Source organism: Strongylocentrotus purpuratus, unplaced genomic scaffold (genome assembly GCF_000002235.5).
Source record: "Strongylocentrotus purpuratus isolate Spur 01 unplaced genomic scaffold, Spur_5.0 spur5_scaffold_7, whole genome shotgun sequence".
Taxonomy (NCBI): Eukaryota; Metazoa; Echinodermata; class Echinoidea; order Camarodonta; family Strongylocentrotidae; genus Strongylocentrotus; species Strongylocentrotus purpuratus.
The window spans coordinates 31,792,905-31,812,788 of NW_022145613.1; the positions used below are offsets into that span (position 1 = coordinate 31,792,905).

General features: G+C 37.1%; 1 protein-coding gene across 1 annotated transcript; it reads right to left on the bottom strand.

Annotated features, from left to right (window-relative positions):
- Positions 1–893: 893 nt before the first annotated feature.
- Positions 894–8,907, bottom strand: LOC105436996. The gene is made up of 5 exons (XM_030974863.1): positions 8,713–8,907; positions 3,587–3,667; positions 2,685–2,942; positions 1,803–2,024; positions 894–1,568 (listed from the first exon to the last, which is right to left on the bottom strand). Exons 1-5 carry the CDS (start codon positions 8,822–8,824, stop codon positions 1,501–1,503), a joined length of 741 nt encoding a protein of 246 aa, XP_030830723.1. The 5' UTR covers positions 8,825–8,907; the 3' UTR covers positions 894–1,500.
- Positions 8,908–19,884: the final 10,977 nt, after the last annotated feature.

Below are 19,884 nucleotides of genomic sequence, written 5' to 3' on the forward strand. Positions count from 1 at the left end.
CATTTGTGTTGTAACCCGATTCCAAAGATGAGAAGGCCAAGTTTAATAAAGAGCTTGAAATCGCTCACAACCTTATTTGATATTCATATCATTGATCAGTGATTGATTGGAGGACTCAGGGGCGGGAAATATGCATAGAAAAAAGCCATCATGTGTCCTGACCCACACAGTATTAGTAGACGTTAGTAGATGCCAAGAAAACATCATTTATGGGGGTTCAAAATATTTTTTTTTAAATCGCCTCGCCGCTATGTGCGGCTCGTGGACGATGCTCCGCATGTTAGTACAGTAGATGCCCGGAAAACATCACTTACGGAGTTCAAAATAGCAACAACAAAAATCGCCTCGTTGCTTCGCGGCTCGTGGACGACGCTCCGCATGTTTGTGGATGCCAGGATACCTCACTTACGGGGGTTCAAAATAACCAACAAAAAAATAGGCTCGTTGCTTCTCTGCATCGCCATTGGGTTAACACCCCCCCCCCCCCACTTTGCCAAAAAGCTAGATCCTCCCCTTGTACTCGGTGCCGATTCGAATCAGTCGCACCTGTATAAATGCCCAGGCAGGGTTCAAATTCAAATTTTCTACCATCTGAGATGTTTAATAAAAAGAGGGTTAAACGAAATATGGACACATTAGTTCCTGACATTTCCCCCTTACCATTTTATTATTACTATAATGTTGTTCAATATACCCCTACGAATGTCCCTTACACCAAAACCCACAAGCTACGTCGCTTTTACGCATTGTACCTTTGTTTCTGGAACCAGGTTATGAAAGAAAAACTCCGCAAAAAGTGATGAATCTTACTGAAAATTGAAATTTTCTCTAAATACATGTATCATTATATAATGGATAATAAAAGTACCTTATATCCCATCAATTATAAAATAGTTTTAGAAAAACAACAATATATGATTTAGCATACATGAAAACTTGTCTTCCAAGATAAACCAAAAATCGGGAAGTATAGTAACGCAACTCTTGAGTATTTCACTCAAACACAGGGCTTAAAGCCCATTCTTGTACATTGAGTAGTTACACATTAAATACACGTATATGACACACAATCCATATGCTCTAATCTTTTTTTCATTGGTCATAACGCAAATGAACAAAAAATTCTTGTTTTAAACAATTTTATTCCATGCACAAGTTGCGTATGGTAGGCTAACACTGCCAATATTAATTCTTGAATAAACGAGGAAGGAAATATTTGTTAAACCATTTCAAACACTATTATTCAAAAGATTTAAAACGCAATTTTTAAAATTTAAGTCAGACGATTGCCTGGATGGAGTATTTCCTGAATCATAAATCAAATTTTATCATTAAGATTGCGAGCCAGCTTAGCCTTAATTAGCATGATTATTTAGCAATGAGGTTCTTAAAAATATCCTTGCAAATATCTTGATAATGGTTTAAAAAGTAATCATTTCCTAAACACTCATTGAATGATTAGTGTATAATTATAAACAAGAAAAATACTATCATAAGTTGTCATTTCAACTTCAGAATCTTACCAGATCCGGACAATGACACATCATCAGCCGGACCTACATGGATTTCTGTATGTAGGGTAAAACGATGTTGAAAAGAGAGAGGGGAGGGGTGCGTGTAAGGAATAATAAAAAGAGAAATAAAAAGAACGAAATATTAGGAAAATGTATCACAGATCTCTAATAAGCAAATTATTTAAAGCAATTTAAAGAGACATAGCGATTGACATATGAACTTGTAAGGTAATATAATAACATAACAAGTTTGTTAAACGTCATTGCGTGATATCTAGTTCTAATTACCCGTTTCCCTTTTCTGACAGGATGGAGTGGGTCCATGCCATTCAAAGTCTTGAGTTGTCGAAGTTGTTGACTTGTCACATCTCATCTTCCTATCTTCACCCACCAACTCGTAGCTTTCGTTACACTTAGCGGTGATAGTTGTGCCGTACATGAATCCATTTGATGTATTATTCCAAGATCCATTCTGAAGCTCGGGAGGCTCGCTGCAGAATCCAAACGAGACTGTAAAATTGTGATCAAAAGGGGAACAAAACACTTTACTCGAATTTCCTACACCCAAATGGTACACATAAAGGTCGTGTGATTTGAATATTTGATATGGGAGGTACAGGTCGTGGATTCCCGTCCTGACACGGTACTGTTGTCCTTTGGCATGTGTAGCAGGACATTAATCTGCATGTACCACAAATCTCCATGCAAGTTAAAAGTGGTACGAGTGTGCTTCGAAACTGCATTCGGATCATTTGGATATAATCAGGACCAATACCAATTCGAAGTATGTGTCATCACGTGTTGTTGATATAGGAATTAAAAATACATGTATTCAGATTAAATACCTCTCAGTAAATGTTTTCGCTAGATCATTCCAATTAATCTCACATTACTGCTTCATTTATTCATATTCTGGCATGCAAAAACATAAAGATAATCTAGCCAGAAATTAGGAGGGGTGCTGAAAGTGAGGTATTGATGTGCTTTTTGTGCAATACTGAATGGGATAACATTTTGAATTCCCTTATATTCGTTAAGTTCAATCAGCATTCCATTGATATAAAGTTGTATTTTCATCGGGTAGGGTCTTGAAATGCTCTCCAATAAATACAATGGGAATTTCAAGAGTTTTACGATTACAACAAAAGAAAAACTTCAAAATTGGATTACCGTTAAAGAGAGTGGCCCAGTGTCCGGTCGTGGTTGTACTAGTTGTTCTGCAAAGATCACGATTTGTAGGAAGTTTGGTAATATCCGATGCAGTTTGATTGATACAGGAGCAGTTGCTTCCGCTATGATGTATAGCATACTTTGGAGTTGCAGAGTATGAGTTACAGTGGGTAAGACACTGATCCCTGCTCAGCTTTACACTTCTTGACAGGAGGTGGATGTACTCCACAAGGTTAAAACACCCAAGTTGACTCAAAACTTTAAAAAATAGACATGAATATACATATGTGAAAAGTATACGATATTCTGAATTAGCCTATAACATTACAGCGTTAACATCAAGCTGTTTATTTCCAAAAAAGAATCATTTTCTTTTACTGCTGACTACATCAATTTTAAGTAACATTAATTAGTTGGCTCTTAATTGTAAAGAGTTGCAATTGATCCAAATCAATCGCAAATTATTTTTACGATCGCAAAATTACTATCGTAGTTGCTTAGTTTGAAACTAGAAATGTTGTTTTGTCTTCTTTGTGAGACCTCTGGGCTATCACTCCAATGTCATCTGCTGTTAACAAAGAAGATTACCGGGGCAAGAACACTGCCTTGTGGCATGCCATCATTTATTTTTTCCCTCTTATCCTTTGTTTCTATTTTGTTCAACAAAGAAGCACCACACCGTGTTTTACCGGATCACGTTAATATTCTTGAGATAGGGTGCATGTATAATCGAACAGCATATGCTTCATCATATATTAAATTTCAACCTTAATATAAACAATATCTGGATTACAATTTCATTTGTGATCCATGTGGGGTAGTCACACTAATAGCAGCTGTATTGACATTTGGGAGAATATCCATATTGTTCATCGTTAATTTCATTATGTGCATATACTTACCATTACAGTTTATCACTACCGATTTGTAAGCATCTGTACAACTGGATGTAAAGTTCTTGCAATCTTGAAGGCGATAAGTGACTGTAGACATAAGAATATTGTTTTACGTACAGGTGCTGAATGTTGTCAAGCAATATTTTATTTGATTTGATTTATTGGTTTCTGCATCTTTTTTCTTTTTTCATCATACATTTTCATGAACATAATATGGTTTGATACAATATTTTAAGTGTATATAATTTTATACACATAATAAACGAATTTAAACAAATATATTGAATGCATAATTAACATACATTAGATGCAGGAGGGCTACAGAAATAAGCAAAGTAGCTTGACGTACCCGCAGCCCTCAACTTAGATACAACAACAATAACAAATACAAATAGAAAAGACTGACTTGCAGAGAAGATATAAATATAAACATATAAAGTCGTCATTATGTTATATATAACAGCCAATATTCAACAAATGATTTATTCTTGGCAAAATTAGAATAATTTGTTCCAAAGAAAGTCAACAAAAAACGCGTTTATAAAACTAGACATAACATTTAGAAAATCGTACATTTCGTTTATATGAAAAGCCATAGAGTGGTGAAGTGTGTAATTTTTGCAACTTTGTTAGATTTTGTTTCGAAGTATTTCCCCATACTGCATTACAGTAGTTTAAATGCGGTAGGATAAGAGAATAGTTTAATGTAATCAGATTCTTACGGGAAATATAATTGCGTATACGTCTAATGCAGGCAATCGTACACGATACTTTCTTAACAACTTCTGTTACATGTAGCGAGCATGTTAAACTTTTGTCTAGTGTGACACCTAGATATTTCATACTTTCGACTGAGTCGAGTACATTGTCACTGTAACGAATGCAAATATTATTATTTTGAATTTTTCTTTTGGAACCAAAAAGTATTATTTTGGTTTTATTTGCATTTTAAAACAGTCCATTGTATTTAAGCTATTTCAAGATACTGGAGATTTTTTTTTTTTTTTTTTTTTTTTTTGGGGGGGGGGGGGGGGAGATTGCATTCACAAACTTTATAATCCTTTCCATGATGAAATACTGCCGTGTCATCTGCATATAATGAAATCTTTGTCTCTAGATTGGAGTTGCAGGTTACAAATATCATTCACATAGAGGCAAAAAATTGATGGCCCCAGTATTGATCCTTGTGGAATTCCTGATTTCACAGTTTGAAAAATACTCTTTGTCCCTTGCAAGAATACACATTGTTGCCTATTAGATAGATAGTATTCGAACCACTTAAGTTCAACTCCCCCAATACCATACAATAACATTTTCTTAATATTCAATGGATGTGGTATAACGTCGAACGCCTTTTTCAGGTCAAGAAAAATGGCTCCAGTGACCAGACCTTTGTCCATATTGTCAAGTAACTCTTTGACTATTTCAGTCAAGCATGTTAGAGTTGAATGCCCTGGTCTAAAACCTGATTGTCGTTCACTTACCAAAGAATGTTTGTTTAAGTAAGAATATATCTGATTGTGCAGAGCTTTTTCAAATTAACATGAACAACACTCAAGATGCCACTATAAATGTTAACTTTACGAATAGAGACGAGGGTTACAACTCTGGTTACCTTTTCGAAAATGAGATTAGGTCATTACCCCCAATCAAATCCTAACCAACTCTTTGCTTCACATTTTATTACCAGGAGTCTTAGGACAAATTTTGATCAGTTCCAGTTACTCATTAACGATTTAAAATTTAAACACGGAGTCATAGGTGGTTGCAAGGGTGTCGATTTGTATCCGTGGTTGGGGGGGGGGGGGGGGGGATGATAGGTGCCAAATATTTTCGGCAATGGATCAAAGCAATCAAGAGGTAGAAGCGTGTGGCCGGGTTGCACCCCTTCCCAAGGGCGAGGCCAGGAGAGTTACAGAGCGCGCGAAGCGCGCTCCTTATGGGGTTGGGTGCAGGGAGGGCCCTCCCCCGCGAAGCGCGGAAGCTTTGACGTTTCATTTTCTTATTAGAGAAAGAAGACGATACGTTGGACCGTTCTCGACTCTTAATCCTTGTTTGAATCAAGTTCCCCTTCCTCCGCGCGTAGCGCGGCAGCTCTGACGGTTCATTAGATTATTAAAGAAAGAAGGCGATTCGATATGTACCATCCTTAATCCTTGTGTGAATTCAGTTTCCCCCCTCCCGCGCGAAGCGCGGAAGCTTTGACATTTCATTAAATTTTAGAGAAAGAAGACGATTCGTTGTATCGTGTTCTTGTCTGAGTGCAATTCGCTCCCGCCCTCCCGCGCGGAGGCTTTGACGTTTTAATAAATTATTACTCTTAATCCTTGTTTGTATTCATTGTCGCCCATCCAGCGCTAAGCGCGGAAGCTTTATAGTTTCATTAAATTATTAGAGAAGGAAGACGATTCGTCGTATCGTGTCCTTGTCTGAATTCAGTTTTTCCCCTACCGCGCGACGCGCGGAAGCTTTGACGTTTCATTTGATTATTACTCTTAATCCACGTCTGAAATCACTTTCGCCTATCCCGCGCGTAGCGCGGAAGCTTTCACGTTTCATTAAATTATTAGAAAAAGAAGATGATTCGTTGTATCGTGTACTTTGACGTTTCATTTGATTATAACTCTTAATACTAGTCTGAATTTAGTTGCCCCCACCCGCGTGAAGCGCGGAAGCTTTGCCGTTTTACGAATTATTAGAGAAAGAAGACGATTCGTTGTACTGTTCTGTATATTAATCCTTGTCTGAATTCAGTTTCCCCACATGATGTACGTATATATGGAACGTTCGTTCGCAAATCTTTGCATGTACAGCCCGAGTGGATGGTAGCATGTTATCTCCCGGCAGTGCTTGTCGCAATAGCTTCTCGAAAGGAATTGTATACTACCATTAGTGTTAACGGTCACTATTTAGGTCCATTAGTGACTATACAAAATATATGCTCTTCCTGGCTATTTGGTAATGTGTCAGTTTGCAACAGAAATGGAGAAACGCGAATTTTGTTGAAAATCATGTGATATCACGAACATTTATAAATCACTTGTATGAAATACGCCAGTGACATAGGCCTACATCAGCTTTTCAATAAAACAAAAATAAGTTGTGACATAATAATCTTTCTCCAAAAATGAATTTTTAAAGGAAATATCAGGAAATAAAATGAGTGAAAAAAATAAAAATAAAGATACAATGACGTGAATTTTAAAAAGGGTGAACGGAAACAACATAACAACTAGTGAACTATCTTATAAGTCATACTAATGTCCGAAAATCTTTCTCCTTGTCTCCGATCTCATCACGAATTTGTCACAGAGTTCATCTATGCTTACACTGTCCAAGATTGTCTGATGTTGCAGATTGCTACTTTTGCGCTTCGCGCTTAACATGTAGCTCGTTGCCTTTTAACGCTGCATCTTGCATCTGGCGCACTGCATTTCTATGATGCTGTTGATTGAACAAAGTGAATTCATTTATCAATTCCTGATGAAGCCGTATGAACGAGAATTCAATTTATTATTCTCTCATATACGGTTGTCACATTTACTTCGTATATATGTATGTATTATGAAAATGAGATAACAAAATGTGTACATTGACGGTCATCTTGCGAGTAATAACCATTAACTACTCTCATCGGGATCTCATCATTAATTTTTCTTTTTTTTTGAGGGTGAATTATTGGGGGGGGGGGGATGATTGTACAGGCCATCCCCCCACCTGAAATATTGGGGGGGGGATATATCCCCCCCCCATCCCCCCCCCCCCCCCCCCCCCGGGATCGACACCCATGGGTGGTTGTAAAACCTGGCTCAATGAAACGTCACCTTATTCTCTATTTGATATTCATGGTTACAGACTTATAACCGGTAACAGGTCAAATAAAAGGGGAGGTGGAGTTGTTTTTTATGTCACCAAACTTGAATTGTGAGATGTAAGTTGAATTTAACCATATGTCAGAAGCCATTAGAATCAAAGCTATAAACAAAGGTAATCTAAGTGTTGCAGCGGCGCACGAAACGTCGTGATCTTTTAGATTCCTTATTGACCACATTGCGAGACATCCGAATATCACTAGCGATATTATTTACTATACTACATCCGCAATGAGTAATATATCTAGCATTAAAGGTAATCTAATTGTTGGAGAAGTATACCGTGTGAGTCAAACAAAAAATTAAACCTAGAAAATTGCTTATTATTTTAAAAATCATCTATGAATGAAACCTGTCTCACACTAACAAACTGTTCCATGAAAACAAAAGCAGTATCAGACCTATTCTATTACAATGTTGGTATATTTATGTATAATTTATCTGCTAATAACTTACCTGAAATAATTTTACAAATGTTTCGGAGAAATAGATCCCTACATGCTTATCCACACGTCAGGGCAAGGCATATCACCTTCCACTTCCACGTACCCGAACTGCTTTGCCCCCCCCCCCCCCAAAAAAAAAAAATAACGATTATGTTTACAGGACCCAGTTACTGGAATGCCCTCCCGTAAGAGTTAATGTTAGTTGAAGTCAATGTATAATTTTTACTTGCGATATGGGTTTGGCTGTGGTGCTTTCGGAAATACGTCTAAAAATATATATATATATATAAAATCATCCTTACTTTTTATATCCGAGAGTGCGACGGCTGACACAATGCGCTTGCTCACTTCGTTATTTGTATTTATGTTTGTGTATGTATGTACAAATTTAGTCATTTCATCATTTTCTGTAGTGTTCGTTTACTAGCTGAGCAGTACATGTACATTGTAAAAAAAGGAAGGAAAATATAAACAACACCGCCGCTTGTTCCTTTATTCTTCCCGGTTTAATTTTTTTATTTATTTGGATTGGTTATTATTTATTTCCGTCCTCCATTCATTACCACAAATTATTTTACCGGGGCCTACAACTTTACAAGCTTGCTATCATTTTTCTCATTTAAATCAGTACTTTATATTGACCACTTATCTTTATGTTTTTTTTAAATTATGTATCATTGATCGTAATTTCATTACAAAAAAATATATATATTATTTTGAAATGTATTAACTAAGATATGGGAAAAATGAAAATAAATGAAATGAAATGAAGTGATATGCACGTTAACGCTGTCGACATGGTGTCCATACTCACATGAGTTGCAATTATAACTTGTTCCATTTAATCCGGAAGTAGTGTTCCTCCATGTAGTTTCGTAGGCTCCGGGAAACCCTGCCTCTCTACATATAGTATCAGCGACATCCATATGCCAGGCGTTTCTGCATACGGGTTGAGTCAGGACTCTGATATGCTCTGAACCTTCCGATGCTTCATGAACATATGTGTTGTCTTCTGGTGAAACCCAGTATAAAACAGTATAAAATGATAAGTGGCATCATACCGAGTTTATTACACATTTATGTAGATAACGTTTTTGTTAAGAGCTACTTCTTCTCTCACAATGTTCAAATTTTCCCTGAAAGCTGGGAGGGACTATAATATAATCATAGTCCCTCCCCACAACTGCAATGTGATGGGACTCAATTCTAAAATAATCTAGAAGCAACGAACACACTCTCTCTCGAACGATGACGTTCTTATTGGTCATCTATATAACCCTCTTGAGGATCAGAACAGAATCAGGGGGGTACATTAAAATGGCTATTTGTGTAGATTCGCGGTTAATTCGTCAATGTAATTATCATTAAAATGTTTTATAATTACCAGAGCTCGTTATATTACTTTTGATAACCTGTATTCAAATCATATCATGAATTTCTTTTTGTTTCATCTTGGCCTGTGTTTGTTTGTTCGTTTGTTGATTTTTATTAAAGAAAGGCACTCGCCTGTTTGCGTTAAACAAGATAGGGAAAGATGAAATCCTGATCGAGACTCGGAATAATCGGAGATGAAGATTATCATAAGATGGTTCCCAAGAGAAATATATGGTGTAGCCGCATTGCTTCCACTGTACTTTGCTCCAGCTGATGGAAAGTTCTCTTCTTTAACGTTAAGATAATCACTATTTTCGGTATGGAAATCATCAAATGTGACGACAATTCTTGGAGCGAGGTCTGCTCGTACATCCCAGTGAATCTCTAAATTGTTATCGTAGGGTTCTGGATAGTGTGGCGATGTCAGGTTCTTGACATCCCCGCATCTTAATGTGATCGATACAGTCTCTCCATCGGCTGTAAGTAGGAAGGGCGTAAACTTATTAAACAACAATATACATAACAAAATATTAATAACAACTATTTTTTGATTGAGCACAACTTTATGATATTATGACCTAAAAAAGTACTGATTTGCTCATTTGATATAATTTTTTTCTTGATAAAAACACAAAAGAAAAGTAGCATGGAACTTTATGTCCTCAACGATTACAATTTTAAACGATTTCCAAAGTAATCTCTATGATCGCTCTAAATAGTGTTATGGTAAAAGATTTGCTGAACATATGGAGTGATCATGAATAGAGTATACAGTTAATGTGTCCTCAATTAAAGTGTGGAAAGCACCAACATTAACGACATGAAATCGATAGCCAAATCAGCTATAAATTATACAATGTACATACCTCTGCTAAATCTGTGAGTAAGAAGGACAGATGAAGTTAGAAGATAAATAATGGACAGCGTGTATACTGGGTACATTGTGATCATCTCGTTACGGCCACTCATTAAGTTGCGTTCCTGCAGAAACAAAGTGTAAAATGCAGTTAAAGGAAGACGGCTGAAACAAGGGCTACAAACAGATGAGACCGACAGTCAAGAAGACCAACACCCCATCAAACCAACGTTGTCGGTCTCGTGTCTATTCTCCCAACAACTTTAGGGTTCATGAGACTGACGGCCGGCCCACGAGCTAAGCCAACATTCTCATTTGCTTTCTTGTTACTTTTTTGAGAGTCAACTCCATACTCTTATATTGTTTAACGTACTACAGGGCCCCGCAGTACAACAAAATGTTAACTGCTGGTCGGTCAGTTATGGTAAAAGAATGGCGAATAAATGCTTAAATGACTAGACAAATGCGACTGCGTCTCCTTTATGCCTCCTCCCTTATATAAGTATAGGAAATTGATGGAATTATTTGTGACAAATCACAAAGAAAACAAAAAGCATATCTCTTGTGGTTCTTGAGATATCGCCATAGCAAGGCTTAAACATGTAATTTCATGAATTTCCCTCTAAGGCCTTTGACCTTTGGACCTAAGATCTGATGAGATCATCTTCCTATTGTGATGCATTTATATCACCAAGTTTGAGCCTCGTAACTCTAGTAATAAAAATAATATTGATAATGGTGGATTCGTGTATAGCGCTCATGTCAGTCAGATTCGACACTCCGGGCGCTCCACAATTATTATACTGGCTTTAGCATAGTAGTTTATGAGATATCGATACGGTTATGTCTAGAATTTCAGAAATTGACCTCTGTGAACTTTGATCTTTGACCTATTACCCCAACATTTAATCAGATTTTCTTCATATAGTAATACATAATATCACCAAGTTGACCCTGATATTTGAAGTGGTTCTTGAGTTTTTGCTATACCGAGGCTAATATCTGGAATTTCAGAATATGACCTACGCGACCTTTAACCTTAATTCTAAGGCGCCCTCTTCCCGGCTGCGGACTTCCAATTATTCCCACGTCCAACTTATGTCAGGTCCTCGCGTAAAGACGCATCATGTACAAACTACACTTATTCAAATCTCTCTTTGCGATTTACTTGACAAGTGTCACCAATGCTTCTACTTTATAGTTCATATTATATCCGTATTTGATATTACGTATTATGTAACATTGTAATGTTGGTGCAGTTGTCCTAGCTTTCTACTAGGTAGAAGTATATGCTTTAACTAATGGCTGCTAGGACAACATCACCATGGCGCCTTGAAACATAGTATTAGGAAAATTGAAATTCACCCTATTATTATTATTATTTTGTCGGTTTATCTCTTCCGACAAATTTCGAATCTGCTTAAAAACCACCGTAACAGCTCTATAAGGAATAGGGACTTTAAGATTTGCGTGGACCGATACGTGTGACGTCCATTCAAGGCATTGCATTAAAAGGACGTCGATCGTAGCAATCCACGTTGTGGTTGTGCAAATCTAGTCCCCCCCCCCCCCCTCCCATTTTTCCCGGTACGGTAGTGTGCTTTTGTGCGACGGATAATATTATTTGTCTGCGGTACGATTGTATAGCAGACAAAATGTTGTTTGTATCGTTAATGAATGCATACCTATGTGGGTCCGGGGCTGTGCCCCGATGGAATGCAATTTGCATAGGCAGCTCGTACAGGTGTGCGAGCTAATTCTGCCACGAATACCAGGGCGTGGCATGAATTAGTGTGTAATTGACTCATTCTAGCTTGAACTTTCAACGAGACAACTTTTATTTACAATAAAAGTGCGTTGTGTCATGTAGTGTTACGACATGACTGTGTTTGAATAAGGTTTTCCAGAGTTTTTATGCTCGTTGAGTTTTACCTCTGGTTTTTCATCCTGGACCATTATCGGTCCGGTTTCCAGTGAAGGAAACGAGAAGAAATGTTTGTTAAACATTCATACTGAATAAACGGCCGGCTCTCAGTAGTCGTTGTCAGGCTATTCGTTGTCAGGCTATTCCACAATAATTGAAGTGTATTATTGTGTTATTTGTGTGTATTGGGAGTCAAGAGGGATGACAGACGAAATAATATGTGAGATTATAAAACAGACCATGCTTTGATGTTTCGAATAATGAGGAAAAACAAACAACGAAAAAAAAAACATTAACAGAAATCGAAAGCCCGTAGAATCCCTTATGCGGTTGAATCTAATCAAGGAGTTTAAAGGCCGTGTAAAATGTCAAGGATTGGGAAGTCAAAACATAAAATAGTGATTTTTGAAAAAGAAAAGTAAAGTGGCTTTGATGGGATGCTCGAGACCGCCTCAAAGTCTGAAAGAAATCAGGATAAAGGAAAGGACGTAGAAAGGGTTCATAAGCAATGCGTACAAAACAAAGGAACTTTGCGGTATGACGCGTACTGTATAAATGGCCGTCCATATTTTACAAAATCATCCAGGGTAATGATGGCTTCAAAAATGGCTCCTTTGACATATTTTCACGATCCGGCTTCGAGAAATCATGCAGTTTTGCCCCCCCCCCCCCCCCCCCAAGAATATGCTTGCAAAATTTCAGGAAACAAAAATATCGGAAAAGGGGGCGAAAATCATTCTGAAAAGATGAAGTCATCGCCAACACGTGTTATAATTGGGCTGAAATCCAGCCGAATCCGTATTGTGGCCCTTGTTCAAATGCGTTTAACTGCAAACTTTTGTGTAAACAAATACCGTATTTGGTATCATTCGAAACGGTGATATTTTGCAGTTAGTTTGAAACCTTTGTCATATGCGCTTAATGTACTGCAAGTTTGAAACTGGCTTTTGTGTAATGCAATGCTTATATCGTCAAAAAGAAAGACAACATGATTATTTGATTTACATAATCCTGAATTGACCGATGAATTGGCAGAATAATGTGAAGGCCAATTAACAGAAAAAGAATGCCAGCAAGTTATTTCTGAGTTTGCCAAAAACAAAGCGCCTGGAAGTGATGGCCTGAATATTGAGTTTAATCATTTTTTTTTGACAGAAGTTAACTGTTTGCTTGTAAACTCACTAAACGAAGGATTTGAAAATAATGAACTTTCTAACACGCAAAGACAAGCCATAATTAAGCTATTACAAAAAAAAAGGTGATCAAACTAATTTAGACAATTTTAGACCAATCTCACTTCTTAATTATGATTACAAGATTGCGGCATCAGTCCTAACTTAAAGACTCCAGCAGGTAATTCCCACATTAATTTCCAATGATCAAGTAGGGTACATCAAGGGTAGAAGTTTAGCAGAAAATATCAGATTAATTGAAGATATATTTTATTATGTCCAAAACCACTCAAAGGACTCGCATTTTTAACAGATTTTAGAAAAGCATTTGATTGTCTAAGTTGGGATTTTCTCTTTGAATGTTTACGAAAATTTGGATTTAAAAATGATTTTTGCAGATGGGTTAATACTCTGTACACAAAGGTTAAAAGCAGTGTCAATGTAAACGGTTGGTTAACAGAACAAATTAACATAACAAGAGGCGTACGCCAAGGGTGCCCTCTCTCGGCCCTGCTATTCATACTCGCTGCAGAGGTACTAGCTATTAAAATAAGAAACGATCTAGGCATCACAGGAATAACCCTTTTTGATTCACTCGAAATACAGATACTGCAATTTGCGGATGACGCAACAATTTTTGTTAAAGACGATGTCATCAAAAAAACTCTAGATTTGTGTCTTTGAGAGAAATTAAAGAAAGATTTTAGAAAAAACATGCTTCTTTGTTTCAAGAATATTATATCATAGTAAATGCAATTCCCAAAGTTTGGAAACAGAATATGTTAAGACAGGTACATGTATATGATGCGACACATGAAAAATGTTTTAATGAATTTTAACACTAAACGAAAGTCGAAGTTTTTTTAGTCTACGTTGTCTATTCATTCAATTGTTAGACCTCCAATCGAAGAGAAATGGGAAGAAATGTTAAATAGTACAGAACAAATCGACTAGAAAGTCATAATTGTGGTCATTTAATTTACAAGCTATGAAAGAAAACAAAATATCAGAATTGAATTTTAAGTTATTACACAACTTATTACCAAATAGGTATAATTTATTTAAATGGAAATAGTGTAACAATCCCTTATGTTTATGATGATCTGTTACACGACAATCTCCATTTATTTGTAAAATGCAAGCACACAATATTGTTTTGGTTAAAATTTGGAGACATAATTTGAAAACTTTACAATGTTAATTTTTCTTTTGACAAGTTCGTTTTAATTAAAGGTTATAACTTGAAAAACAAAATATTTAAAAGTTTAAATTTTCTTATCTTATATGCAAAATACGCAGTTTATTTAAACATTTATGCAAGCTGAAAATCGCAAACTCATGTTTCATGAAGTCTCTATTCTTTGTATTTTCAAAAGACTAATTCACAACCGATGAAAGATCGAAAGGAACTGTAAAACAAAAAAACTATGCATTTTTGAAAACACTGTTATTCAAGAAAACGAAACATGTTTTATTTGAACTATGTTAAGATGCTACAACGTTATTTCAATTGATTGTGTATGATTGTTTGATTTGTTCAAAAGCATATATTTATCAATAAATTCATTAAAAAAAAAAAGTGTGTGAATACATATTTCCATTAAAGGCACTGTTTAATGATGCAAAATCTGATATGCATGGCCCTGCGTGTTATCAGCGTCTTTGATATGGTGTAATATTGAAGCCAAACAAAAAAAGGTGATCGGCTTGTAAACATCAATGGATTCCTGATTTACCTTAATGTTTATAATTATGATTGCAACATGAGCTAAATCCAGGATTTTGTTTAAATTTTGAGACAAAGATACCCGATCTCTTTAAGTTTCATTGTAATAAGAATAAAGATCGCCATTTTACAACAAGTTGAAGTTATTTTGCAATTTTCTTGAAAACTGCGAAATTCAAAAGCAATTTTCGCAAAGTCGGTCAGTGACAGGGTATATATTATTTATTTGGATGGAAAGAGCATACATTATCTTGAAGAATCTAGATAATAAAAAAAGTACTGTTTGGACAGACACAATGGAGATATAGCCACAAAATGTAAATGGAAACGTTGAATCATCCGGTCAGTCTGACTTGCGTGCATAGAACAAATAAGCATTTTTTTTGCATGAAAAAGTGAAGTTTAAAAAAAATGCGTTTCTTTCCAGCATTGGGGTGCTCGGGAGTCACCGGGGTAACCTTACAAAAAGGATATTATAAACAAATAATATGCACTTTCTCTGTACTTTTGTTGGAAAAAACATAAAAATCCAGCACAATGTCGTCACTTTTTGCGTTGGAGCCGGGAAGAGCAAAATAGCGATTTTCAATTGCACTTCGGCCGCTCTAGCAAGTCCTCACTCGTTTCATTGTGGTCAAGAGCCGTTTGGGTGAGCGGCTGATGAGTAAACATTTCGTTAGGTTTCTTCTGGTATTAAACTTGTTTTTATTTGGTTTTATATTGTTTTCGGAAATTACCCATTCACATAATGAAACGACCTGCCCGATGTAGCCAGTGGCCCGTGACCCGCTCACTCAACACTGTGTGGGAGTTGGTTGCGGACTTGCTGTCAACTTCTTTTATAAGACAAATCCAAGCAAACGTTTCCGTATGTAAGAACTTTCAGAAATTTAGAGGGCGCTATTTAATTTTGGCATAACCATTGGAGCGTGAAATTCAGCATGGATATGTACAATTATTATATAAAGATACTGGAAATGTATGTGTGCTTTATGACTACTCTAAAGCATTTGACAAAATTCACCACGACAAATTGATTGAAAGCTTACAAAAATTAATCTAGATGGGAAGAACATACGTCTCATATCTAAACTTTACTGGGAGCAGACAGCTGCCATCAAAATTAACAATGAAATTACAGGTTACACAAAAATCAAAAGAGGAGTACGTCAGGGGTGCGTAATGTCCCTATCTCTGTTCAACTTGTGCACAGAGTTGGTATTCAGAGAAATTTCAGATATGAAAGGTGTTAGTATTGGGGGTGTAAATATTAATAATTACGTTATTCTGATGACACTGTACTTTGCGCAGAGAATGAAGCAGATTTACAACATGTATTGGATATTGTAAAAGTCAAAAGTGAAGAGTTTGGTCTAAGCATGAAAGTCAAGAAACTAAGTCAATGATTTTTAGTAGAACAGAGAATAAGCCTAGAATACGTTTGAAACTCGACGGACATATCATTGAGCAAGTCAGTAATTACATCTACTTAGGACAAAATATCACAGATGATGCCAGATGCGAAGCAGAAATAAAAAGAAGAATAGAAATTGCTCGGAATACATTTCTGGCAATGAAAGGATTATTCACAAATAGAAAGGTGAAATTTGCGCTTAGGCTGAGACTAGTAAACTGTTATGTATGGTCTGTCCTATTGTATGGAGCAGAAACATGGACAATAAACAAGGCCATGGGAAATAGAATAACATCTTTTGAAATGTGGATCTACAGAAGAATGATGAAAATATCCTGGAAACGAATGAAAACCAACAAAGAGATATTGCACATGGCAGGGCGTAAACAAACTGCACTAGTAGGATTAGTTAAGGAGAGAAAAATAAAATACTTTGGTCACGTTAAAAGGCACCAAAGCATCTTAAAGGATGTATTGGAAGGAAGAGTGGAAGGAAGTAGACCTAGAGGGAGACCCAGAATCAACTGGGAAAAGAATGTCAAGAACTGGAGTGGACTAAAACTGCAAGAGTGCACCAGAATGGCAGAAGATAGAGTGAAATAGAGAGATGTTGCAATTAACCTCCGAACCGGGAGAAGATACCGAGATAGAGGAAGAAATTGAGACGAAACGGAATTGGAATGAGAAAGTTATGGCAATTTGAGATTTTTAGGGGTAACATATAGCTCCGTTTAGTCTCATTTGACAACGCCCCCTATCGTCAGAGTCAGCAGCCTAACATGTTAGCCTATGGAATTTTACCCACAAAAATCGTTAAAAATTCATTCTTTGTTTAAAGGGATAGTTGAGTTTTGTTGCAGAGGGCGCTACACAAAATAATTTTTTTGTGAGATATCGACAAACTGAGTGTCAAATTTAAAAGAACATAATATTTAAATTAAAATTATTTTTGTTTGATCAAAATCGGTTCAGAGACGGCTGAAATATAACAATTTCTAATACTTGTGTACCACTACAATATTAGATATTTAGACAAATTAGAAAAAAACGTTGAAAAACACGAAATAACGCCTTTTACGTCGTATTTTAGCCAATGCCGAAGTTGGCTTTTCTGTTGGCATTTTCGTGTTGCTTATATCACGCACAACCAGCCGGCCCATGTGTTGTTATTTTTAATTAAATAATTAATTAACGGTCACCATCTTTTTTTTTAAACTGGAGCTGAAAAGGTATGATCGTATTGGCCAGATTTCACATATGTTGGGGTCTAAATGACCTTCATAGCACTTTTGGGTTCCATAAGGGCACTATAAATGTCATAGATAAGAATACGAGCAGTAACCATGCACTTTGAAGGCATTTGCGGTCTGAAAACAGAACTCAACTATCCCGACGAAAAGCACACCCACCCCGACGTACGTTATCACTAGCTCTTACATTGGAACCCTCATGTCCCATTGACTTTTGAAAGTTCACCAACCGTAATTTGATCAAAATAGATGGCAAGCTCGCAATTGCCTATAAAACACATGTGAAACAAGTCGAACTTTGGACTCAGTTTGCCAAGCGATTGTAAGATTATAGGTCAAGCACACGAAGGATAAGAAGCATAATTATCATAGATCACTTCTGCTTGGTTCATTATGTCCATTTCATCCAACCCCCCCCCCCCCACCGTAATTTTTCCATTTAGTAAAAGCACACATTTTGCCGAGGTAAGCAAAAACATGAATATTCATGATCACCATGGACTATTCGATTATTTACAGAAGGGTGCAATTGTCAAGTATTTCATTGTATTATCGTCGGCCTTATGCCAAAAGGGCCTTAACTGCTTTTGGCCATTCCGAGATAATCGCGTTTAAAGGTTTTGGCCTCTCTAATAATCAAAATTTTGTGGTCGTTTTTTTGCTTTTGAAGCCAATTTCGATAAATGTGTTAAGTTATTAAGTTTTACATGAAATGTGTTAAATTTGTTATAAAATATTCAGAATTGTACATGCTATGTGCAAAAAACATGTTAGGGCCTTTTTGGCATGAGGCTTGAATGAAGCGTATTTATGCCAGAAGGGCCGTAACCTACTCGGCATTATGCCAAAAGGGGCGTAACCTACGCGGCGTTATGCCAAAAGGGGCTTAACCTGCCGTTATCGTACGCGTAACTATGCGCGCGTACGCACGCATAGTTAGCGCCCTTTTGGCATAAGGAAATTTTCTTGTTTCGCAACACCTTTGGTTTGCCAAAAAGGCCATCCTAACGCAAATGGATCATCCGTGTAGGTTAAGGCCCTTTTGGCGTAAGGGAAAAGATGAGATACGCGTTAAGGCCCTTTTGAAATTCATAATTATCTTCATAAATAAATCGAATTTCAACAAGTGAAGCACATCATTTTAAAGAGAATGATGAAATCTACAAGGTGATGTTAATAACTCAATAACCCCCAAAATCGGGTTAAGGCCCTTTTGGCATAAGGCCGACGTTATGTAGTTTGGTAGGTTTATTTTAATAACTGTTTAATTATCAGATATCAATGATAGTTTAAAGATATGGAAAATGTTCTTGTATTTTATATTTAGCAAAGCAATCTCACATACACATTCACTACCAAGTGTCGTCTAATCCGCCGATTGTCGTCTGCTATATACGTCCAGCGAGCGAAAATGAGACAACCGAAGCAATATGAAAAATAATTTTTGAGATTTTTGACGGAGTCGGTTTCAGATTTGAATTTCGGGAAGGGAAACGTCGCAGATTAAAGAACATCTTTTAGACTAATTAGAGAAATTTGTTAGAAATCTGCAGGATTTAGGATGGAAGAGATAGGTAGGAAGAAAAATAGACCTAAAAACGGACCAGAAACGGACAAAATGCGCCTGGACGGTTACGCATGAGTGATTGACAGAACGTGAAAAACGTGTCAGAACTTGATCAGAACGTGAGAAACATGAGGTACCCCATCAGAATGTAACGGACCGGTAGGGAACGTACTGACATCAGTGGTAGACTGCAGGCCGAACCGTAGTGTGCCTATGAACCTCCGGGACAGCATCCTCTTTCCCTCAAGCGGCCCGTCACGGAAACCGTGATAGACCGTGAGAAAACTTGGCAAGACCTAACAAAACTTGAATACAGAGATACAAATGCCCCAAGTCCTACGGCGCACTACGTTTCGGGCAAACGGGGTTGCCGTGGCCGCCGAAAACATAGTGTAAACCAGGGACGTGATAGAGAAGGACTGGAATCAAGCCGCTCTCCTTTGACCCCATGCTCCACGCCGCCGAAAAGTTATGCGCTAATCTGCAACTGTTGACCAGGTGGTGAGATAAAAGAGCGCATGACATGACATCAGAAATGGTATCACCCAAGTTAGCAAAATATATGGGGCCCATATGGGTTACTTGTGGGCTTATCTGGGCTTAAATGTGGGCCCCATATGGGTTACCCATGTGGGTTATGTATGGGCTCATATGGGCACATCTGGGCCCCTTGTGTTTTTTGCACCGTACACCCCGTCTGGGG

Bases quoted from the DNA above. Each gene is read 5' to 3' on its own strand.
- LOC105436996 (XM_030974863.1), bottom strand. From the start codon at position 8,824: ATGGATGTCGCTGATACTATATGTAGAGAGGCAGGGTTTCCCGGAGCC. The intron at 2,025-2,684 runs GTAATCCAATTT...ACAATTTTACAG, and splicing joins CTGGGCCACTCTCTTTAACG to TCTCGTTTGGATTCTGCAGC. The intron at 1,569-1,802 runs GTAATTAGAACT...CCCTACATACAG, and splicing joins CTGTCAGAAAAGGGAAACGG to AAATCCATGTAGGTCCGGCT.